The 25162-nt window shown below is 41.0% G+C and overlaps 1 protein-coding gene and 1 long non-coding RNA gene across 11 annotated transcripts in view; one reads left to right on the top strand and one right to left on the bottom strand.

Moving 5' to 3' along the window:
* LOC143677502 (uncharacterized) overlaps positions 1-23116 on the top strand; it is a 38033-nt gene extending 14917 nt beyond the window's left edge. The window contains exon 3 of the long non-coding RNA XR_013172632.1: positions 20836-23116. This is a non-coding gene — a long non-coding RNA (uncharacterized LOC143677502). The remainder of the gene's footprint in view (positions 1-20835) is intronic.
* The window catches only part of CLASP1 (cytoplasmic linker associated protein 1), a 316174-nt gene that overhangs the window by 179340 nt on the left and 111672 nt on the right, over positions 1-25162 (bottom strand). For all 10 annotated transcript variants that reach the window (XM_077153522.1, XM_077153515.1, XM_077153516.1 and 7 more), the window contains exons 6-7: positions 23839-23914; positions 6386-6483 (exon numbers count right to left, since the gene is read on the bottom strand). In XM_077153522.1, coding sequence (XP_077009637.1) covers positions 6386-6483; positions 23839-23914 — 174 coding nt within the window. The remainder of the gene's footprint in view (positions 1-6385; positions 6484-23838; positions 23915-25162) is intronic.

Here is a 25162-nt window from a genome sequence, read left to right as displayed (position 1 = left end):
TATATGAAAAACTGATAACCAGCATTGTACTCAATGGAGAGAGACTGAAAGCTTTCCCCCTAAGATCAGGTACAAGACAAGTATGCCCACTGTCACCACTATTATTCAACACTGTGCTAAAAGTTCTAACTGGAGCAATCTGGCAGGACAAAGAAATAAAGGCATCCAAATTGGAAAAGAAGAAGTAAAACTCATTATTTGCAGATGATATGATAGCATACTTGGAAGATCCTGAAAAATCTACAGCAAAGTTACCTGAGCCAATAAACAAATTCAACAGGGTGGAGAGATATAAATTTATGTACAAAAATCACTAACATTTCTATACAAAAGCAATGAGTTAGCTGAGGAGTCAGTCCAGGAAAAAATTCCATTCAAAACAGCAACTAAAAGAATTAAATACTTAGGAATGAACTTAACTAGGGATGTAAAGGACTTATACACAGAAAACTACATAACATTGCTAAAGAAATCAAAGGAGATCTAAATAGGTAGAAAGACATTGTCTACTCATGGACAGGAAGGCTAAATATAGTTAAGGTGTCAGTTCTCCCCAAATTGATCTACAGATTCAACACAGTATCAATCAAAATTCCAACAACCTACTTTGAAGATTTGGAAAAGCTAACTACCAAATTTTCATCTGGAAGGGAAAGAGACCCCAAAGAGCTAAAAGCATCCTAAAAAAGAACAATGAAGTGGGAGGATTAACACTCCCTGACTTTAAAACCCATTATAAAGCCACAGTGGTCAAAACAGCATGATACTGGTATAAAGACAGAAACATTGACCAATGGAATTGAACAAAGAGTGCAGAAATAGACCACCAAACCTATGGCCAACTGATATTTGACAAAGCCCCCAAATCCTTTGAACTGGGACAAAATAGTTTTTTCAATAATTGGACATGGAAAAACTGGGTATCAATAGTCAAAAGAATGAAAGAGGACCCCTATCTTATACCCCACACAAAAATTAACTCAAAATGGATTAAACACCTAAACATAAGAACTAGCACCGTAAAGCTTCAAGAAGAAAATGTAGGGAAACATCTTCAAGACGTAGTAATAGGATGTAGCTTCCTAAACTTTACACCCAAAACACAAGCAGCAAAAGAAAAAAATAGATAAATGGGAACTCCTCAAAATCAAATGCTTCTGCACCTCAAAAGACTTTGTCAAAAAGGTGAAGAGGCAGCCAACTCAATAGGAGAAAATATTTAGAAATCACATATTGGACAAAGGTTTGATTTACTATATATACAAAGAAATCATACAATTCAACAACAAAAGAACAAACAATCCAATTATAAAATGGGCTAAAGATATGAACAGGTATTTATCTGAAGAGCAAATACAAATGGCACAAAAGCACATTAAGAAATGTTCATTTTCACGGCTATAAAGGAAATGCACATCAAGACTACAATGAGATACCACCTCACACATACAAGAATGGCTCCTATAAACAAACAGGAAACTATAAATGTTGGAGAGGATACGGAGAAAGTGGGACACTTATGCACTGCTCGTGGGGATGTTTAATGGGGCAGCCACTACGGAAAACTGTTTGGCAGTTCTTTAGGAAACTAAATATTGAGTTACCTTATGACCCAGCAATAGCACTGCTTGGTATATACTCAGAAAAGCTGAAAGCCCCAACACAAACAGACATTTCCACACTGATGTTCACAGCAGCATTACTACCAATCGCCAAAAAACGGAAACAAACCAAATGCCCGTTAACAGACGAGTGGATCAACAAAATGTGGATATACATATGATGGAATATTATGCAGCAATAAGACAAAATGATATCCTGAAGCACATGACAAGATGGATGAGGCTTGAGGACAATGCTGAACAAAATTAGCCAGATACAAAAGGGTACATACTGTATGATTTCACTTTTATGACCAGCATAAGCCATGAGTCAATAAGATCCTGTGTTTAAGCTCGTTGTGTAGTATGTATCGCAGCAGATCTGGCAGACTAAGACAATTAGCAATGACCCATTCAAAATTGAAAATAAGGGGGAAAAATTCTACTTATAATAACCTCAAAAGAATAAAAGACACAGGAATAAATTTAAAAGAAGTCCAAGACATAAGTACTGAAAGCTAACCAAGCACTGTTTCATCCTGAATGTCACTGGAAAATGCAAGGGACCAACACTTTAAATTTGGCGGATCTGGGTAACCTGGAGTGGTGGAGGAGGTGTGTGGGTTTTGTATTTATTTTTTCAACTGTCCACACATTTGGAATTATTCAAAATAAAAAGGAAAAGGAAAAAAGTACAAAAATAAATATTTTTCAACTAGCTAAAACCTTCTTGAAAAATAAAAATGAAGATAGATTTTTAAATGTATTACAAAGCTACATCAGTCAAGAGCAGAAGGATAGACTTATAGATCAGTAGGAAAGAACTGAGAGTCCAGAAGGAAATTCTGTATTTATGGACAGCTGATTTACACCAAGAGTGCCAAGATAATTCAAAGAAAGAGTAATCTCTTCAAAAAATAGTGCTGGAACACCTGGATAACCACATGCTAGAGAATGATGTTAAACACTACCTCATTAATTTCAACGGGATCATAGACCTTATCGGAAAAGCTGAAACTATAAAACTCTTAAGAAGAAAACATCTTTGTGACTTTAGATTAGGCAATGGTGCTTCAGACCAAAATGTTAAGCAACTGTCATTTTGAAAAAGGAAAAAAGATAACTGAATTTCACCAAAATCAAAATTTTGCTTCAAAGGAGACCAACAGGAAAACGAAAAGAAACTCACAGCCTGGAAAAAATATTTGTAAATCATCTATCTGATAAGACACATATCTAGAAAATGTGGAGAATACTTAAAACTGAATAATAAAAACAAACAACAAACAATCCCATAATGCACAAAAGAGCTGAATATATGGTCTTCAAAGAACATATGTAATAACCATGTGAAAAGATGTTCAACATCATTAGTTTTCAGGGAATGCAAAATCAAAACCACAATAAGATGCCACTTCATACCCAATAGGCTGACGAAAATAAGAAATGCAAACTATAACAAGTGTTGTCAAGGATACGGAGAAATTGAAACTCCACCCATATTGCTGATGGGACTGTAAAATGGTCCAGATGCCTTGGAAAACAGTTTGGCAATTCCTCAAAATGTTGAATACACACTTACCATACAATACAGCAATTTCACTTCTAGGTATGTATACGCAAGAGAACTGAAAGCATATGTCAATCCAGAAACCTGCACATAAATGTTCACAGCAAATTTATTCATAATAGCCAAAAAATGGTAACAACTCAACTGGCTGTCAACTGATAAATAAACAAATATTCCCATAATGGAATATTATTTGGCAACAAAAGAAGTAAAGTAGTGATTTATAATACAAGGATGAACCTTGAAAATATGCTTAGGGAAAAGTCAGCCACAAAAGGTCCTATTTTACATCATTTCATTTATATGAAATGGTCAGAATAGGCCAATTTGCAGAAATAAAGAGTAGATGAGTGGTTGCTGGGCGCTGGGGGAAAGGGACAAATGCAGGGTGTCTGCTAATAGGCACAGGATTTAATTTTCTTTTGAAAATGTTTCAAAACTAAGCAGTGGTAATAACCGCACAGCTTTGTGAATACACTAAAAACTACTGAATTATACACTTTACAGGGTCAAAATTATGGCATGTGAATTATATCTTAAGAAAATACTTATTTAAAAAGAGCAAAGAGGATGCATTTAAAAAAGGATACAGAGGTCTTAGAAATTAGACACAGGAAAGGAGAAATAAAACATAAAATATACAATGGAAATTAAATGTAAGAAAATACAACAAAATTATGTAGAAATAGGAGAGAAAAATTTAAAAATCAAAAGATCAATGTAAGTGGCCCAACATTTTAATAAGCATTATATTTTTAGAGAAATTTGCCCAGATCTAAACACAAGGTTCCAGAATGACAGGTCCTTCAGGCATACAGCACAAAAAAGGAAAATAGTCTCACTCAAGACCCATCATCATGTTTTGAACAAACCCTGGGACAAACAGGAGATAAGAGAAGCTTCCAAAGAAAAGCAAAATTATATAATAGGACAGAATGCGAACTTCTCAAAAGCAGCTTTGATAGCTGGAATACAACAGGACACTAGCTTCAACATTTTGGATGAAGATTTCCAAACTAGATTTCTATACTCTGCCAAACTATCAGTGTCAGGGTAGAATACAGATATTCTCAGACTCTAAAAAAGTTTTCCTTCTCCACACCTTTGCTCAGGAAGCTACTGGAGGATATGCACAACTAAAGTGAGAGAGTAAGCCAAGAAAGGGAAGACATGATACCCATGAAACAGCTGATGCTCCTCCAAAGAAAGGTGACACGAGGCCACAGGTGAGGAGGAAAAGACTTCAGGATGACAGCTGTCTCAAGAGGCATAATGGGCAGCCAGGCAAGACTTGAACAGGCTCAAGGGAACTTACACAAGTTGGCAGAGAAGCTAGGATTTATTCACCAGTAGGTACACGCACAACAATGGAAATGAAACCAAGACAATTATTAACTCCAAACTAAAGTATATTCTACTGGTTGAGAATATTTTCCGGAAGATTCAATGGGGTGCCACCGAATGTCTGTGGTAGAAATATTTCTCATATGTCAGAGCATACACCTCATCTCTCATAAGTGTCCATGTACTCAAAGACTGGAAAGTTCAGGTTCATGAAAGATGACTTTACTCTATTCTCAGATTATCTTTTGTTGAAGATATGTGGGGTCCTTGTATTTCCATTTAATTATCTGTATACAGCCCAGAGGCCACCGAATGAGCAGCGCTAGAGTCTGACCTGACTCCTGACAAGTGAGAGAACAGCCCCCCATGCCCACACGTGGAGCCCTCACGCAGAGGGGTAGGGACTACTTCCATCAGATCTGCCCGAGGAAGGGAAGGGAAGGGATATCAAGACAGACGACTTCTGTGTAGTTCCAATAGTCTATCCCATATGCAGACACCAAGTATACTCTAAAAGAAATTTAAAAGGCAAGTCAGAAGAGCAGGGTTTTGATCTTAGCTCTGACTCTTCCAGCTGTGTCATCTTCTCAAGAGTCGTTCCTTTCTTTGGGCCTCCCCTATTTCATGGGCGTAATAAGAGGCTCAAACAAGCCACTCTGAGTTCACTCCCGTTCTAACTCTCTAGGATTCTGACATTACTTTCTCCCTTAAAGGACTGGAGTGCACCAAAAGGCTTAGATTTTACTTACTTAAGTTTTTCTTTTCTTAAGTAAAGTTTTACTTTGCTTAAGTTTTTCCATCACAATCAAAATTATCGGTACTTAATTATACATTATTTTTTTAATTCTGACTATATAAAAAGCCACCATGGACTCAGGTTGCCTTAGGTATGACACAATCCACTTGTGCTAGCATCTACACCTTGAAACTGACAAGACTAAACAAAAAACTAACATTTCAAAGATGTCTTCCAGAATTATTATGTATTCTATCCAGATTCATTCTGCAAAGGCTTCATTAATTCAAACAAATATATTTCAAGCATCTACTAAAAATAATGGTTCTCTAAGAGTGTTAAACACCAATTTTTATTTGTTTTTAAACAACTGATTGAAGGGAAACACATATAATATAAAATTAACCATTTAAAGTGAGTAATCCATGGCTGTATTCACAATGTTGGGCAACTACCACTTCTATTAGTTCTAAGACATTTCAAAGTAAAACCCTAAACCCATTAAGCAGTTGCTGCCCACTCTGTTCTCAGCCCCTGGCAACCTCCAATCTACATTCTGTCTCTAGGGATTTATCTATTCTGAATATTTCAGCTACATGGAATCATACAATATGTGGCCTTTTATATCTGGCTTCTTTCACTTAGCATCATGTTTTCAAGGTTCATCCATGCTGAAGTTATGTATCAGAACCTCATCTGGTTGTATATCCACTATACGACTATACCACATTTTGTTTATTCCACTCATTCACTGATGGACAGTTGGGCTATTTTCACCTTTTGGCTATTACGAATAGTGCTGCTATGAACATGCATGCAAAGGATTTGTAAAAATACTTGTTTTCAATTCTTCACGTATATACCTAGGAATAGAACTGTGGGATCATATAGAAATAATCTTCTTAAATGTGGTCTAGAACCGTCCATAACATGGGTCTTGGCCTCCCTTCTGAGGAGGTAGAATGGGTAGGGCCCAGACATCTCTCCTGGATGAGCTCTCTCCAGCCATCAACCTTCCAACCATTTATTATTTGACTCAAACTACCACAACAAAAAAAAAGGAGTGTGAATGAAAATGTTAACTGAAAAAGAGCAAAGGGGAAGAGCAGAAGAAGGAAAAGCACGTGAACTCACCGGGACTGTGGCAATCCTTTTTTACTGAGATCTGCCCTCACGCGTTCTCCTACGTGTCTGTAAATTTCCACTAAGCTGTTTATTGCTGCATCTCGAACCTAGGTGTAAAAGAAGAGATCTTATAGCTGCACTTCCTGCTCAGACACAATCAGCCATACACCACCCCAGGTTTAACATGACATTTACCAAGGCAACAGTGAACACAATCCCTTACATGAGTGCGACTTTGCAAAGTCGGATGTCACCGTTTTTATTCTGCTGAACAATTCCAAAGGGTAGAAAAAGTTTAGGTCCCCAGCTCTACATACATGTTAAAGTTCACATCCCTTAGTTCTTCCCATTCTTTAAGATGATGTCAGGAAACAAAAATTTTCACAGCATCTTTCCAAATGAGAAAACAACACTACAAAAAAATGAATTATACTAAAAATAAAATATCACACAAAGCACTCTGGATTTAAGTTAATTAAACAAATATTTAATGAGCAATAAAAATGGATAGTACAGGCTGTAGCCTATATTCAAGAAGCTCATAATTCAAAAAGGAGATAGTAAAAAGTACTTAAATTCCACATTTAACACAGGGCTGGATGCAATAAATGTTACAAAAGAGAACAAAGAGTTCCCAGAGCTTAAAAGAAGGAGCATTCACATCAAGGATCTCAAGAAAATAGTTTATGGAGGAGGAAGGAACCACTTAAAATGAGCTTAGGAGAGAATTTCACTAGATAAAGGTGGAACGATACAAGACTCCAAACAAAGGCAGGGCTGTGTGAAGGCATAAAAGCAGTCATGCCAGCCTATCCTCAGGACAAGCAAGCTAGCCAATCTAGCCAGACAAGGCAGGAACCGAGAAAGCAGTGGTCAAGGCTTAAGAGACAGAACAGATTTTAAAAAGAAAGAGAGAGGGGAAATTTGAGTATGTATTGTATATTTGGCAATATCGTTGTTGCACTGATTTAAATTTCCTGTGTGAAAATGGCATTGTGGTTATATAAGAAAATATGCTGTTATTAGGAGATACACACTGAAGCATCTAGGGGGAAAATATGATGTTTGCAACTTACTCTTACTTTCAAATGGTTCAGCTGGAAAAGGAAAAAAAAATTGTGTGTGTGCGCGCGCACATGTGTATACATACCAAGAAATAATATAAAACAAACAGGACAAAATATTAACAGGTAAATGTGGGTGTTCACTATACTATGCTCTTTGAACTTTAAAGGATTAAAATTTTGCAAAATAAAAGGTAGGGGCATTTTTTTAAAAATATAGAATGGAAACAAGGCCTCAACTGCCAATGGGGGTAGGGAGTGGGGAGGAGAGATGTATACTTGATTCAGCAGGCAAATACGGTTAGAAGAGAGGCCCGATTTTAGATTTGCTCTCAAGTAATGAGACGGAAGTAAAAGAGAATGAAATAAAGAGGAAAGAAGCAGGGATGCTGTGCTGGTTTGAAAGGAAGCATGCCCCCTAAGAAAAGCCATCTTTTAATATAAATCCCATTTCATAAAGGTAGAATAATCTCTATTCAATACTGTATGTTTGAAACAGTAATGAGATCATCTCCCTGATTGATGAGATTTAGTTAAGAATGGTTGTTAAACTTGATTAGGGGATGACATGTCTCCACCCATTTGAGTGGGTCTTGATTAGTTTCTGAAGTCCTATAAAAGAGGAAACATTTTGGAGAATGAGAGACACAGAGAGGGCAGAGGATGCTGCCGCACCACGAAGCAGAGAGTCCACCAGCCAGTGACCTTTGGAGATGAAGAAGGAAGATGCCTCCCGGGGAGCTTCATGAAATAGGAAGCCAGGAGAGAAAGCTAGCAGAAGACGCCGTATTTGCCATGTGCCCTTCCAGCTGAGAGAGAAGCCCTGGCTGTGTTTGCCATGTGCCATCTGACTTGAGAGAGAAACCCTGAACTTCATTGGCCTTCTTGAACCAGGGTGTCTTTCCCTGGATGCCTTTGATTGGACATTTCTATAGACTTGTTTTAATTGGGACATTTTCTCAGACTTAGAACTGTAAACTAGCAACTCATTAAATTCCCCTTTTTAAAAGCCATTCCGTTTCTGGTATATTGCATTCCAGCAGCTAGTAAACTAGAACAGATGCTAACAAGACCTTACAGTTCTGAGTACAGCATATAAGATATAAAGCTTTTTAAACTTAACAGTGTTAATATGAAGGCAATTGTATTCATAATTCTACACCACACCCCCAATAAGGTAGAAAAAGACAAATTCTAAGCCATATTAACTAGTCAACCAAAACTTTTATTGGTTTATTTTGGAAAAGAATTTCTGTTGGGAAATCTTTTCACATTGAAACCTGCATCTATTACAAAAGCACCCAATGCTACTAGGTCTTGTAATATCAGTAATAAGCCATCATCTTCATTTCCTTTCTGTGCAGAGTAAATAGCACAGGTGATTGTCTTGAAGAGCAATCAACACACATCAGCAACACAGAAAGTCTGGGCTTGCTGAGGAGACTTAGCAGAAAAACTACTAGCTTTAGAGTCAGAGAATTAGATGTGAATGACCACTCAGGGGATGTGCAACCTTGGAGAAAATACTTCAAACTTTTTTAGTCTGCTCAGCTTCCTCCTAGGTATGCTGAGGACTGCTTTGAGGACTGAAGGAAATAGATTCATTCTACCAATATCTGAGTGCCCACCATGGGTCAAGCTGAAATGGACATGAGAACTGGGGAAAGCAACCTGGGTGCAGGGTGACAAGCAGCACTGACATAGAACCAAAGGCTGGCGGACCCCAGTGGAGAGGCAGAGCAGGAAACCACAAGGTCCATGGCAAAGGGGAGCCCAGGCCACAGGTGCATAACTCAGCTGTGGAGAAATGGAGGTCCAGCTTTGCCTGAGCTTCAAATTTTTCTAGAGAAGTCAGAAAAAGAAATCTCCCAAACGTAAAACCATCCAAACTTGATGTGTCAAACACAAACATTCTGCAGACACACACACACACAAACAGGCTCCAATCTACAGGCTGAAATCAAACTACACAGTCTGCAAACTACACAGTCAATAGAGCACTGAACAAAATAGCCGGTGGAACTAGTATTACCCACTTTTTTGTTTTTAATAAAAAAATTTAACATCCCTAAGCTTTAAAATAATCACGCATCAGGCTTAGAAAAATATAAGTCAGAGAGCACTGGAGGATCTAAACCATTCTTGACTCAAGAAATACAGGTGAACAGAAGAGATTTTCTTTGATTCTACCAAGTACTGTACTCCAATTGAGAATGGAAGTTTAAATAAAACCAATTAAGTTCAAATACGAACAAATGCAGCTGCTCATGGTCACACAGGACATCAGTCTCAGGGTCTCTGCCTGCTAACTACAAGGCACACCACACAAAGGGACCCCAAATTTCAGGCTGTTGGAACTGCAAAGGACAGGAGCTGCATGTGGACCATCGCCGGCCAGGCCCATGTTGCACGCTTTGCATAATCTGAGGTCTTCAGATGTGCAACTGCGTTTGTTGCCCCCTTCCTCTTAGGGATGCAGTGTCCTGAGCCCTATCACAGGGAGGATGAAGAGGCTGGCAGAGCTTCCCTCCATTGCTCTGAGCTCGAAGCCCACCTTCTACTGCATTCCAATGAGGGCTCCCTACAAAGCAAATACCTCAAGGGAGGGCTTCAACCCTTGGGCTGAAAGGAATCCTAGAACACCAACATAGCCCCACTGCTAGCACCTCAGAGAACGGGTGCCATGTGCAAGCACAGACATAAGAGGGTGGGTAAGAGGCCCAGAACACTAGGGCCTTGGCTGCTGACCCCCCAATCCCAGGCTGTGACAGCACAGCCTCTGAGCTCTTGCCAAGCCCTTGCCTCAGGCCTCCTGAGCACTATCTGCATGTCTTGGTCCAATAGGGAGCACCCAGATCAGCGGCAAAGTCATCAGACATTTAAGAGTGATTTTAGGCTTTGAGAAGGTGTATGGAACTCCTGAACAAGAGACAACAGTCAGCAAAAGGAGGCCCTTCACATGTAGTCCTCTGACTGTCTAAGACTAGCTGAGCCATAAAGATGAAAACACCATTTTCCAGAGAGAACTCCCACTTCTCTTGCCTGGAAAGGAATTTCCTACCGTGCACAACATCTCAAAACAGTTGGCTGCCTTTGCGATAGGTGTGGCCCCGTTTTCCTTGTCAAAAAATAACAGGCGTGGTTCTGGAATCCAAACCTCAAGGAACAAAACCCCATTCTCGGCACAGGACTAAATTCTCCTTCACATAAAGCCATCACCTAATCCTAGCCCTTTCCCGGGGAACAGGTGACCCACGGGCATGGAATGTGAGCATATAAAAAACATCCCCCATTCCTGGAGAGACACACACGGGACACTGTAAAAACCACAAGACACTCAGAGCTATGTAAATACTCACTGGGTATTGAGAGAACTAGACCCTGAAGTCCAGAGGTGTCATGGTTAGGGACATGTGTCAACTTGGCCAAGTTGTGGTAGCTATTTATCTCATTGGGCAAGTACTGGCCTGTCTGTTGCAATGAGGATATTTCATAGGATTAGGTCGTGATCACGTCAGCTGCATCCACAGCTGATTCCATTTGTAATCAGCCAAAGGGGAGTGTCTTCTACAATTAGTGATGCTAAATCTAATCTTGGGAAACCTTTCAAGGAGGACTCAGAGGAGACAGGTCCCATTCCTGCTTCGGCTGGTGAGGCTCTCCTGTGGAGTTCATCCAGACCCTCCATCGGAACTGTCAGCTTCACAGCCTGCCCTGTGGATTTTGGACTCTGCATTCCTGCGGTCACGTGAGACACTTTTATAAATTTTATATTTGCAAGTGTTTCCTGTTGATTCTGTTTCTCTAGAGAACCCTAACTAATACATCTTGGTACTGGGAGTGGTTCTTAAACAGAATCTTAAAAATGGGTTTTCCTGAATGGTTTTCTACTCTGACTGGACTCAGAGACACTAAGGACTCTGATTGCCATAATCAAAATGACACTCCCAATCCATGGAGTGAGTTGGCAAAGGAGATAGTCAAAATATCATCATTCGATTCTCCTAATGCTTCACTTGTACGAAACCAGACTCTGGGGGATCATGTTTTTGACACTTTTACAGAGTTTTGTAGAAATAAGAGTTATAGCGATGTTGGTTGGTTTTTGTTAGATACACTGGTTACATTAAGGGGTGAAAGGGATGGGCTTAAGGCTTCAAAGGAGAAGCTAAAGTGCCGTCTGAAAGATGTAGACGTTTCTATGAGTACCCTGAAGGAAAATCTTATTTCCTGTAGCCATAGACTTCAGATCTCTGAAAATCAGACTCAGAATCTTACTGTTAGAGTAGCAACTTTACAACGTAAACTGAAATCTCAGACTTGCATGGTGTCTGCCGTTAAAGTGAGGGCACTGATTGGAAAGGAGTGGGACCCTGAAAAATGGGATGGTGACATATGGATTGATAATAATGTTGGGGACGAGGTTGAAACCCTAGGCCATGCTGAGTCTTCTCTACATAACCCTGTAATAGTTTGCCCTGAGGACATGGCCGCCCCACCTCCAGCCTGCTTTGAGGAATTGGCCACCCAACCTCCTTCTGAAGGGATTAGCTCTAGAGTAATTAATCCTGTTAATTAATGAAACTGCTCTAGAGTAATTAATCCTGTTAATAAATGAAACTGCAAATGAAGGCCCTGAAGCAAATGGCTTGGAAGATATTCCTAATTCTTTTCATGACCCACCCCTACCATCCCTTGTTTCTTCCAGATCTATAACTAGACTAAAGTCTAGGGCCCAACAGGCCCCTAAAGGTGAGGTACAAAGTATCACACATGAGAAGATACGTTATACTCCAAAAGAACTGTGTGAGTTTTCCAATTTATATAGACAGAAATCAGGGGAATATGTGTGGCAATGGATTGTAAGAGTGTGGGATAATGGTGGGAGGAATATAAGGCTGGATCAGGCTGAATTTATTGATATGGGCCCACTAAGCAGAGGTTCTGCATTCAATGTTATAGCGCGAGCGGTTAGAAAAGGTGTTAACAGCTTGTTTGGGTGGTTGGTTGAAACATGGATCAAAAGGTGGCCAACATTACCTGAGGCTGAAATGCCAGAACTGCCCTGGTATAATGTAGATGAGGGAATCCAGAGACTTAGAGAGACTGAAATGTTAGAGTGGATTTATCATGCAAAGCCTGCTCTTATACCCCAGAAATGTCCAGAGGATGCACCTTTTACCAGAACAGTGAGAAATAAATTTGTGAGACTAGCACCATCATCCTTAAAGAGCTCTGTGGTTGCACTTCTCTGTAGGTCAGATATTACTGTAGGAACTGCTGCCACTGAGCTGGAATCCTTAAACACAATGGGGATGACAGGATCCCGAGTTGGCAGAAGCCAGGTGGTAGCACTTAATCACCAAAGACAGAGTAGACGCGGCTATTATAATAGACAACAAACTCAAAGGAGGCATCAAAATTATATGACACGCAGAGATTTGTGGTATTGGCTAGTAAATCATGGGGTACCTAGAAATACAATAGAAGGACAGTCTACTAAATTATTGTTTGAGCTGTATGAACAAAAGAGTTCTAGGTCAAGTGAACAGAAGTCTAACCTGAATTACAAAAACACAGAGTCACGGCCGCTTAATCAGTTTCCAGACTTGAAACAGTTTACAGACCCAGAGCCCCTTGAATGAAGGGGAGGCCAGGTCCCTTTGGGGGAGAAACCTGTTACACTGCCACAAATTTATACTGTTAATCTTCCTCCAAGTCTTCCCCAAGGAGACCGACGGCCTTGTACCAGGGTAACTGTGCATTGAGGAAAAGGAAATGATCAGATATTTTGGAGATTATTAGACACTGGTTCAGAAGTTACATTAATTCCAGGGGACCCAACAACGTCACTCTGGACCACCAGCCAGAGTGGGGGCTTATGGAGGCCAGGTGATCAATGGAGTTATAGCTCAGGTTCGTCTCACAGTGGGTCCAGTGGGCCCCCGGACCCATCCTGTAGTTATTTCCCCAGTCCCGGAATGTATAATTGGCATAGACATACTGAGCAACTGGCAGAATCCCCACGTTGGCTCTCTAACTCATGCAGTGAAGGCTATTATGGTGGGAAAGGCCAAGTGGAAACCACTAGAACTGCCCCTACCAAGCAAAACAGTAAATCAGAAGCAATACCGTATTCCTGGAGAGATTGCAGAGATTACTACCACTCTTAAGGACTTGAAAGATGCAGGGGTGGTGATTCCCACCACATCCCCGTTCAACTCTCCTATTTGGCCTGTGCAGAAAACAGATGGGTCTTGGAGAATGACAGTGGATTATCGTAAGCTCAACCAGGTGGTAACTCCAATTGCAGCTGCTGTTCCAGATGTAGTATCATTGCTTGAGCAAATCAATACATCCCCCTGGCACCTGGTATGCAGCTATTGATCTGGAAAATGCTTTTTTCTCAATAGCTGTTAGTAAGGACCACCAGAAACAGTTTGCTTTCAGCTGGCAAGGTCAGCAATATACTTTCACTGTCCTACCTCAGGGGTATATCAACTCTGCAGCCCTATGTCATAATCTTGTTCGCAGAGACCTTGATCGTTTCTCCCTCCCACAAGACATCACACTGGTCCATTATACTGATGATACCATGTTGATTGGACCTAGTGAGCAAGAAGTAGCAACTACTCTAGATTTACTGGGCAGGCATTTGCATGTCAGAGGATGGGAGATAAATCCAACAAAAATACAGGGGCCTTCCACTTCAGTGAAATTTCTAGGAGTCCAGTGGTGGGGGGCATGTCGAGATATCCCTTCTAAGGTGAAGGATAAGTTGCTGCATCTGGCCCCTCCCACAACCAAAAAAGAGGTACAATGCCTAGTTGGTCTTTTTGGATTTTGGCGACAACATATTCCTCATTTGGGTGTGCTACTCCAGCCCATTTATCGAGTGACCAGAAAAGCTGCTTATTTTGAGTGGGGACCTGAACAAGAGGAGGCTCTGCGACAGGTCCAGGCTGCTGTACAAGCTGCTCTGCCACTTGGGCCGTATGGTCCAGCAGATCCAATGGTGCTGGAAGTGTCAGTGGCAAATAGAGATGCTGTCTGGAGCCTTCAGCAGGCCCCTATAGGAGAATCACAATGTAGACCCTTAGGGTTTTGAAGCAAAGCCTTACCATCTGCTGCAGATAACTACTCTCCTTTTGAGAAACAGCTTTTGGCCTGCTACTGGGCCTTAGTAGAGACTGAACGCTTAACCATGGGCCACCAAGTTACCATAAGACCTGAGTTGCCTATCATGAGCTGGGTGTTGTCTGACCCACCAAGCCATAAAGTTGGGTGTGCACAGCAGCACTCTATTGTAAAATGGAAATGGTATATATGAGATAGAGCCAGAGCAGGTCCTGAAGGCACAAGTAAGTTACATGAAGAAGTGGCACAAATGCCCATGGTTTCCACTCCTGCCACATTACCTTCTCTTTCCCAGACCAGAGCTATGGCCTCTTGGGGAGTTCCTTACAGTGAACTGACTGAGGAAGAGAAAACTTGGGCCTGGTTTACAGATGGTTCAGCATGATATGCAGGTACCACCCAAAAGTGGACAGCTGCAGGATTACAACCCCTTTCTGGGGTGTCCTTGCAGGACAGTGGTGAGGGGAAATCCTCCCAGTGGGAAGAACTTCGAGCAGTGCACCTGGTTGTTCATTTTGCTTGGAAGGAAAACTGGCCAGAGGTGCATTTGTATACTGACTCATGGGCTGTTGCCAATGGTTTGGCTGGATGGTCAGGGACTTGGAAAGACCATAATTGGGAAATTGGTGACAAAGAGGTCTGGGGAAGAAGTATGTGGATAGACCTTTCTGAGTGGGCTAAAAACATGAAGATATTTGTGTCCTATATGAATGCCCACCAGAGGGTGACTTCAGCAGAGGAAGATTTTAATAATCAAGTGGATAAGATGACCCATTCTGTGGATACCAGTCAGCCTCTTTCCCCAGCAACTCCTGTCATTGCCCAATGGGCTCATGAACAAAGTGGTCATGGTGGTAGGGATGGAGGTTATGCATGGGCTCAGCAACATGGACTTCCACTCACCAAGGCTGACCTGGCTACAGCCACTGCTGAGTGCTCAATCTGCCAGTAGCAGAGACCCACACTCAGCCCCCAGTATGGCACCATTCCCCGAGGTGACCAGCCAGCTACATGGTGGCAGGTTGATTACATTGGACCACTCCCTTCATGGAAGTAGCAGCGATTTGTTCTAACTGGAATAGACACATGCTCTGGATATGGGTTTGCTTTCCCTGCACGCAATGCTTCTGCCAAAACTACCATCCGTGGGCTTACAGAATGCCTTATCCATCATCATGGTATTCCGCACAGCATTACTTCGGATCAAGAAACACACTTCACAGCAAATGAAGTGCGGGAATGGGCACATGCTCATGGAATTCTCTGGTCTTACCATGTTCCCCATCAACCAGAAGCAGCTAGATTGATAGAACGGTGGAATGGACTTTTGAAAACTCAATTACGGTGTCAACTAGGTGGCAAAAACTTGAAAGGCTGGGGTAATGTTCTCCAGGAAGCTGTGTATGCTCTCAATCAGCGTCCGCTGTATAGTGCTGTTTCTCCCATAGCCAGGATCCATGGGTCCAGGAACTAAGGGGTGGAAATGGGTGTGGTACCACTCACTGTTACCCCTAGTGATCCACTAGGAAAATTTTTGCTTCCTGTCCCTGCTACCCTGAGTTCTGCTGGTCTACGGGTTTTAGTTCCAAAACGGGGTGTGCTTCCTCCAGGAGAAACAACAATGATACCACTGAACTGGAAGTTAAGACTGCCACCTGGTCACTTTGGGCTACTTATGCCTCTGGAACAACAATCCAAGAAGGGGATTACATTATTGTCTGGGGTAACTGACCCTCACTATCAGAAAGAAATAGGACTGCAATTACATAATGGAGGTAAAGAAGAGTTTTCTTGGAATATAGGAGATCCCCTAGGGCGTCTATTAGTACTACCATGCCCTGTGATTAAAATCAATGGAAAACTGCAACAACACAATCCAGGCAGGGCTACTAATGGCTCTGAAACTTCAGGAATGAAGGTTTGGGTCACCCCACCAGGCAAAGAACCACGGCCAGCTGAAGTGCTTGCTGAGGGTAATGGGAACATGGAATGGGTAGTGGAAGAAGGTAGTGATAAATATGAACTTCGACCACGTGATCAGTTACAGAAACGAGGACTGTAATGCTGTTTTGTTCATGTTATACTGTCTAAGTTGTAAGATAACAAGTTTAAGAATGAATGTTGCCTAAGGATTTGCACCCTATTCTGGAGAGATTTAATGTGTTTCCAGTTATATGCAGAACAGTTGAGTATTGTCAGGTAAAAGAAAAAAAAAGTGTGCTTATTTGTTTTCATTTGGAAATTAAGTATGGTTTAAGGTGATATATATTTATAGGTGCCAAGTTGACAAGGGGTGGACTGTCATGGTTAGGGACATGTGTCAACTTGGCCAAGTGGTGGTACTTGTTTATCTGATTGGGCAAGTACTGGCCTGTCTATTGCAGTGAGGACATTTCATAGGATTAGGTCATGATCACGTTAGCTGCATCCACAGCTGATTCCATTTGTAATCAGCCAAAGGGGAGTGTCTTCTACAATTAGTGATGCTAAATCTAATCATGGGAAGCCTTTTAAGGAGGACTCAGAGGAGACAGATCCCATTCCTGCTTCGGCTGGTGAGCCTCTCCAGCGGAGTTCATCCAGACCCTCCATTAGAGACGTAGGCTTCACAGCCTGCCCTGTGGATTTTGGACTCTGCGTTCCTGCAGTCACGTGAGACACTTTTATACATTTTATATTTGCAAATGTTCCCTATTGATTCTGTTTCTCTAGAGAACCCTAACTAATACAGGAGGTGATAATGATATTAATGTAGATTTAAAATAAAAACACTTTTCAGAATACTTAAGAATTAAGTGATGTGATATCTGGGATTTCTTCAAAATAATCTAAACTTTGTATTAAAATAATGGGGATGGGGAAGAATGGGGATTAGATTTTATTACATGGAATTAACTATAGGAGCCTTTGTTAAAAAGCATACTACTGAAACATTAATTATGAAAATCATCAATTGAATTGCTAAATACAGCACTGTACAGATACTGCAAGGGATTTTTTTAAATGTGCTCTTCTTTTTCCTTATGAATAACTCTTCAAAGTGTTTGTTATCTAGCCCACAACATAATTGTCTGTTGAAAAATATGATGTGGTGGTGATCCCTAAATAAGGCCATCTGTTCACTCTCCCCACTCTCCTACTTTAAGGTTCCCAGTGCAGATTACAACTTCTTAACATCATATCTTACACAATTCTTCAGTTTACTGATACATTTAGGTAAGAACTACACCAGCAGTAACTAATTTGCACACCTCAAGAGCTTCCCTGGCACAGAGAAGGCTCTAATTCTCGCCAGTGTCTCCTAGTCCACAGTAAACATGAGCATCTACAGACTGGTGGGCCTGTTGTCATACTGTTGTTAAAGCTGGGTGGTGGCTACATGGACATTTTCATAGTTTTAAAACTGTAAACTTACAATTTAATATATTCCCTTTATGGAGGCTGCTTCATATACATAAGATGGAATATTATGCAGCAGTAAGACAAAATGACATCCTGAAGCACATGACAAGATGGATGAGCCTTGAGGACATAATGCTGAGTGAAATAAACCAGACACAAAAGGATAAATACTGTATAATTCCACTTTTATGACCATGGAAAAGATAAAATCAGAGGCTTATAATACAGAATATAGGGAACTTAGAGAGGCATAGAAGGTAGAGATGGGTGAACCATTAGCTAATGAGGTTGAACTCCAATGTAGGGAATAGACAGATGTGAAGGTGGCTCTCTAGTTGGCCTATAAGTATTATTACCATACTGAAGATGAACAAGACTGAAAGGGGTTGTATACACCTATGTGTCCCACTGATAAACACTAAAAATACAAATTAGTTCTTGCAAGAACTACTTTAAAAGTATGATTCACGTACAAAGAGTGTTTAGGTCCAGGGCAAAGGGGGAAAACTGTTATTGCATGCTATGATGTTCAAAAAGAAACCTTCAGCACTACCACAGCAACAGCAGAGGTAAATAATGGGGTAAGGGACTAGAGTTAAGAGCAGGTTTAGATTTCCTATTTGGCAAGGGTGTGTTTATTGGTTTTCTTTCTCTTGGGAACAATGAAAATATCTAAAATTGAGAGTGTTGATGGACTGTGGACTTTGGGCACTATACATGATCCCTGATCAGGTGGTTGAAGGATGCACGGACTGAGAAGTAGATTGGCAAGCAATGATGTATACTTATAAATGAATGCTACGCTGCTAAAAAAAAAAAAAAAAAAAAGGAATGAAGTCATGAGGCAAGCAATGATGTGAATGAACGTGTGAGATATTTGGTGAGGTAGAATAGGCACCAGAAATAAAAGAACGATGTTATGGTCTCCTTCAGAAAATATTTACAAGAAAACAGGGGCCTAGATTGTAAGCTTTTATGGGAGACACATTTTGTCTGGAATGGTAATTATTATTTCTGGATTTCTTTGCTTTGTGCATATGTTATACTATACAATAAAAATAAAATAAAAAAGTTTAAAAAAAAGTCATTTCAGTTGTAGTATATTACATTCTGGAAGCTTTAATAAACTAAAACAGAGAGGAAAACAGGAAGAGAGAGGGATTCTCCATCCTCCAGACTTGCCATAGCTGCCCTGCAGCTGCCAGGCTAATACTGTGAGGAGAACGGCCAAGGATAAAGTCCCTGGGCTGAGTTGGAGAAGCAGAAAGGTGAACAAGACTTTGGGTTCCTGAAGATAACCCCAAACCACTACCAGCCTAGAGCCTCTCTGCTTCAGGGCTTCTTTTTATGCAGGAAAATCCATTTCCCACCCAACTGAGCCAGGTTTTCAGTCACTTGCAGACAAAAGCATCCCAGACCACATGCTCAGTCCATCTGAGGCCCACTGTGTAGAGCTCAGAGGGCCTTCCCCTGCTTGGAGTCCCTCTGCACTCAGACCAGAGTTTAAATAAACTGGCATCCTGGGACAGGAGTGACTCACAGAGTTCATTCTAAATGCTGGGCCCAATCGATGTCAGGGGCTGCTTGAACAGCTGAAGGAGAAGGACACTCAGGCCAGTTGTTTCGGGGAAGCAAAAGAGCTGGGAATTGACCACCATGTCAGGCAGGAGAGTGTAGAGAGAGAATGGCTGTGACACAATGACCCTCGCCAGCCAAAGACATCAAGAGCTGAGAAGGGAAATTCACTCCAAAAGTGGTGGGTGTCTACTCAGTAACAGGAATGCTGGTGGGCAGGACTGGGAACAGAGAAGCAAGGAACAGCCCCACCCCCTCAAGGTCAGATACTAGTAGGCAAGACAAATAAAGGAAACAAAAAATTGTAACTAAAAGCAAACGCACATTCAGATATGGCAAGCATATAAATAAAAAATAAAAGAATCAACTGTGTTAAGTTTTAAAGAATGGGTTAAAAAAAAAAAGCGCAACCATCCTTCATAGAAAATTACAATAAAATACACTTGAATCATCATCAGATAGTCACTAAGCTTGTAAAAAAAAAAGCAGCACACACAAAGCACACTGGTATCTCTAGGAGGAGGAGTGATGAAGTAATCAGTATTAGAGACATGGGGTGGTCAAGATCCTAGCAAAAGGGACTTCTTGGGGAGGAGGGCTGTGTGTGTGCACACTTGCAGACAATCATCCCTAAGGCAGCAAATGGGATAGTGATGCTGGTGTGCAGAGGGCTCAGTTTAAAAACCCTAGATTCTGGGTAGATCCTGGGTTACTGAAAGCTGCCTCTAAGCCCCGGTCTCATTTTATAGAGGAGGGAGGAATGAAAAATAAGAGCATTTTCAAAATCAGGGGACACGCAGGCCTAGGATGTGAGACGTGCAAGAGCACCAGAGGTCCTACACTCCCGCCCACGGCCTGCACTCAGAGCACAGCCACCTCAGGAGGCTATAAGGCCTGAAGTCGGTGGCTTCCATTTCAGGCTCAACGTAACACTTTAAACACACTTCCAGCTGGTAAGAGAAATTCCTTTCATACAATAATTATATAATATAAAGCTCACACCATCTTTATGATGATTATATACAGAGGTAAGGTGCCAATTCAGTTTAAAGGTACTACTTCTGCTTTTAAGTCGTATTAGTACAACACTGATAACTAAAAACCAGGACAAGAGCTCTAGGTTTTGAGTAGTGACACTTATGGGGGGTGTATAGTCCCCACTTGGCTTGCCACTGTTTGGTTCATGAGGGGATAAGAAAAGTACAGCTATCCCAATCACAAATAGAATTCAATCCATAAGGCTATCTTAAAATTAAGTGTTTTTATATTTTTAAACCCTAGATACCTAAGAGTTTCTCTGCCATGTGGTGGAGCGTGACACCTGCAAGGAATCGCAGCATCTCCGCTGACCTCAGACTGTAAAGACACCACTAAGAACTTGGCCCCGGGTGATCAAGCAAGCCCGTAAGGAAAGGCACCCTACAGATCACTTTCTCTTAGCACTTACCTGTCCCTACTTTATGGACAAACTGAGGCTTAAGACCCACGTGCTCACCAAGAGCACTTGGCTGGGAAGTGGCAAACCAGGGACCCAAGCCAGGCTCGTGCTTGAATCCAGGCATCTTGAACTTCACCAGATATCTCAACATTTAAATATACTCTACCATCTGGCAGCTTTAAAACAGGATGTTAAATTGCTCTCAAGTTGTAATTCTATTTTAATGTCTCAGAAACAAATGAATCAAACAAGGAAAGGCTGAGGAATGCCCCAGTCTGAGAACAACTAAAGGGAAACACGATAAACAAATGTAACACGTCATCTTGGATTGGGTCCTGGACCAAAATGTCCTGTTATCCTAAGGACATTTGAGGGTGAATTAAAACATCTGAACTGGTTGGTGGATTAAACTGTAGATTTTTATGAAGTTGGTTTCTGGAAGTTGATGGATATAACCGTGGTTAGACAGGAGAATGTCCTGGTTTTTAAAAAAGTAGGTACTGAAGCGTTAGGGCTAAAAGGACATAACTACAACATACCTCAAATAGATCAAAGACTTATATATATATATATAGAGAGAGAGATAGAATGAAAGGCAAATATGGCCAAACGTTAGGAACAAAGGAAACTAGGCAAAGGATATACAGAATCTCTTAATCTATTTTTGTAACTTTAAGTCTAAAATTATTTTAAAATAGAAAGTTAAAAATAAGAAAAATATTGCATCAGCATTTTCAGAATGTGGGACTGTGGCTGTTCATTAATTTGTCATATTTCTAAAACAAGGAAAAGCCTTACTAACCTCTCTAAGGAGACCTTACAAATTAACCCCTTTTCTAGATGCAAAGGGGTAATCCAGAGTAATCCAGAACAAACACAGATGAGTCCCTTTCCCCCTCTTTTCTACAGAATCTCTAGGGACTCAAGGGCTAGCAAATGGGGAGAAGGCTCACTCAATGAGGAAAAGTTCAAAAAGAAGCAAAAGCTGGGTTGGATCAGACAGAGGCTATTTGAATAATTTCAAGGATGAGAGAGAAAGTGATTCAAAATGCTAAATGTTCCTAACACTCCATACTCCTGATGTCTCTCCAAATCTACACAGGATAAATGACACTTCAAGCAGAGTATCAGTCAACAGAAGGTCTTTGGATGACGAGATGTTCCTTCCAGGCTTTCCTCTGGGGGATGTCATCTGCCTCGGTTACAGAAACAAAGTGGGAGGCGCAGAAACAAAATCAAGCCAGTACCGGCCCAAGTCTCTTCTCTGACAAGACAGGCCCCCAGCAGAAGCTCTCAGTGAAGGGATGTGGAAGAAAAATAGTAAGGAGAAGAAAGGGGGAAGCAGAGGGAAGAAGAGGGGGAATTGCTAGATTCTAGAAACTGCATGGAAGACAGGCTGCAGTGAAGTGTACTTCAGTGTGAAATGCTGCAAATTGAATGCCAACTGCAGGTATTTCCCCCTGCCCAAACCAGAGTTTAGACACTGTCCAACGCTGACAATCTACACAACACCCATGTGCTCTGCTGCCTCCCACAGGCCCAGTGGACACTTGCACCACCTGCCTGGGTGCTGAGAGGTTCTGAGCCAGGGATAGTAACTTCAACCGGCCAAGTTCTGCTGTACTGAAGGGCATCACGTGGCAGCAGCAAGGGTCACAGGTGTGACCTCTATAAAGGACTTTTCCCACAGAAGACAAATAATGAAGACCAGACCAAAAGTGAAAAAAAGACCAAATATTTGATAATTTAGAAGCTTTTTAAAGATAAGCTAGGTCATTGTTATTTTTAAATTAATGTGGAGTACAAAATATGATCCAGTAAACAAAACTTATATTTCTAATATCATGTTTTCAATTCAGGCTGGACGAGAAGGAGTGGAAAGAAGAAAGGAAGTACAAGCAAGGGAGGCCAGAAAACAGGCTGAGAGCAGGCAGGCAGAAGGGCAGGGACGCTGAGAAAGTACACCTGGAATGAAAGGCAGTGGGATAAGGAAATGGAGGTGCATAGAGGGCTAAAGAGAACTAGAGGTATTCAGACTCAGTGGGATCCAAGAGCTGGTGTGAATTAAGTGGAAGCAGCACGTGGGCACAACCTCTTTGGAGGACAATTTGGCAATTATCAAGCAAGATGTGAAATGAGATGGCTGTTTTCCATACATAATTCTTTTGTACATTATTGTTGCTATTTTCTGCCCCCTCTAATGAAGTGTTTACCTTATCAGTTTGTATGAGCTAATTCCATAATAAAAATAATGATTTCTGGTGATAAAAATCAGAATTGAACTTATCTCACAAATTACCAACTTCGCTCCAAGCACTGCACCAAGGAAGTGGCTTTTTCTTTTTTTAGCTGGGGGAAAACTCATATAAAATAATGGAGGGTTCTTAAGGGTTCAATTCAGGGCGTTTTGACAGTTATATACACCAGTGTAAGAACACCTAAAGCAAGATATAGGACATTTCCATCCCCTCAGGAAAGTTCCCTTAGGGCCCTTTCCAATCAACGGCCCCCACCCTCCAGAGGCAAGCCCTGCCTGACTCCAGTCACTAGGATTACATACCCCCCTCCCACTACCCAAACCCCCTTGGCTGCAGCCACGGCAATGTTACCCTAGAGGCCGGTCCAGAGGATTTCCCAAAAAAGAGCACAGCAGGTACCACATTTACCAGCCACAGTTCATAAATGCTAATGGTTAGCTCTAGCCTCCACGATAATCAAGCTCTATAAAAATAACCCCACACACACACACACTCCCATCAGAAGCACACAGAATACCAAAGTGCATTTTAACTGTCCACACAACCCACAATTTCTTTCCCAGGATTTTCTCACTACAGGACACTTACCTGGCTGTTTGGATCTCCAAGTAAGTTACATATATGTGGCACAATCTTGCTTAGTGTTAAAGTATGAGCGCCAGAGCTAAAAACAAAAGGATTTTGTTACTGTTAGTGAGGACAAGGAGGAAAGGCCCCTCTTTGCATGCACTCCATCCCCCATCCCTGTCACCACCTGCACCCCACGACTCCCTCCTTCACGTCTAAGCTACTTCCAAAATAATAAGCATGCCACACCAGCGCCTTTGCACACATCGCACACGCCGGTTCAAGTACTCTTCCTGACCTCACTGGGACGGCTCTCTCCCATCTGGCCCTAACCCTTTAAGGCCAAGCCAGAGCCCAAGCCTTCCACGGTCTTGCGTGCCCCCACATCTGCCTGTCTGTATTACCGCTTTGTTACTCCTGTCTTACCCAACCCAGTGTACTCAAATGAACTGCACAGGGCTCAAGGGTTTCTACTTGCCTCCCCATCTCTAACCCTCTGTAACAGCTGACATTCAGATTACATGTGCTTACATGGCATGACTTTTTCATAAACCTACAACATCTGCAATTAAATATATATATAAATTTTTTAAATAAAAACAGCTGCTACATGAGACACTATGCATTCCAACTATACACTTTAAGCACTGCCCTACTGCTGAAAATTTAAGTTATCTACACTTTCCACCTTCATAGACACTGCTGTCAGGAATATCCTTTATGAACACAAATCTCTTTGTTAATCTGATTACTTCCTTAGGACAAATTCCTAAAAGTAGAACTACTGTGATTAAAGGCTAGAGACATTTTTTTTAAAGCTTCAGATATGCATGACCAAATTTAGTAGCTTTGAAAAATGATTACAACAACTTAACAGAAACCATTTATAAAGTAATATAAACATTATAACCTGAATTTTGCATTTAAAAGTATATTAATTTACAGGCTGGAATAAAATGCACCTATTTTAACAGTGATTACCAGAATGTGGTGGAATATTAGATGATTTTTATTTTTCCCTTATATGAGTTTTTCCATGAAATGTATGTTCATAATCAGAAAAAGTGATTGGAAACTTTTCTGATGTAAAAAATTTAATTTTTAAATTAATTTAAAAATGCCTCTTCCTATAAATAAGCTCATGCAGAGGTGCTCAACATCAACAGTTTTTTTTATTAATTAAAAAATATTAACAACAAACAAAACAATAAGATATCATTCCATTCTACATATATAATCAGTAATTCTTAATATCATCACATAGTTGCATATTCATCATTTCTTAGAACATTTGCATCGATTTAAAAAAAGAAATAAAAAAACAGAAAAAGAAATAAAACAATAA

This window comes from Tamandua tetradactyla, chromosome 3 (genome assembly GCF_023851605.1).
Source record: "Tamandua tetradactyla isolate mTamTet1 chromosome 3, mTamTet1.pri, whole genome shotgun sequence".
Lineage (NCBI taxonomy): Eukaryota > Metazoa > Chordata > Mammalia > Pilosa > Myrmecophagidae > Tamandua > Tamandua tetradactyla.
Note: the sequence above shows the minus strand (reverse complement) of the source record. Positions and strands in the feature narration are given on the sequence as shown.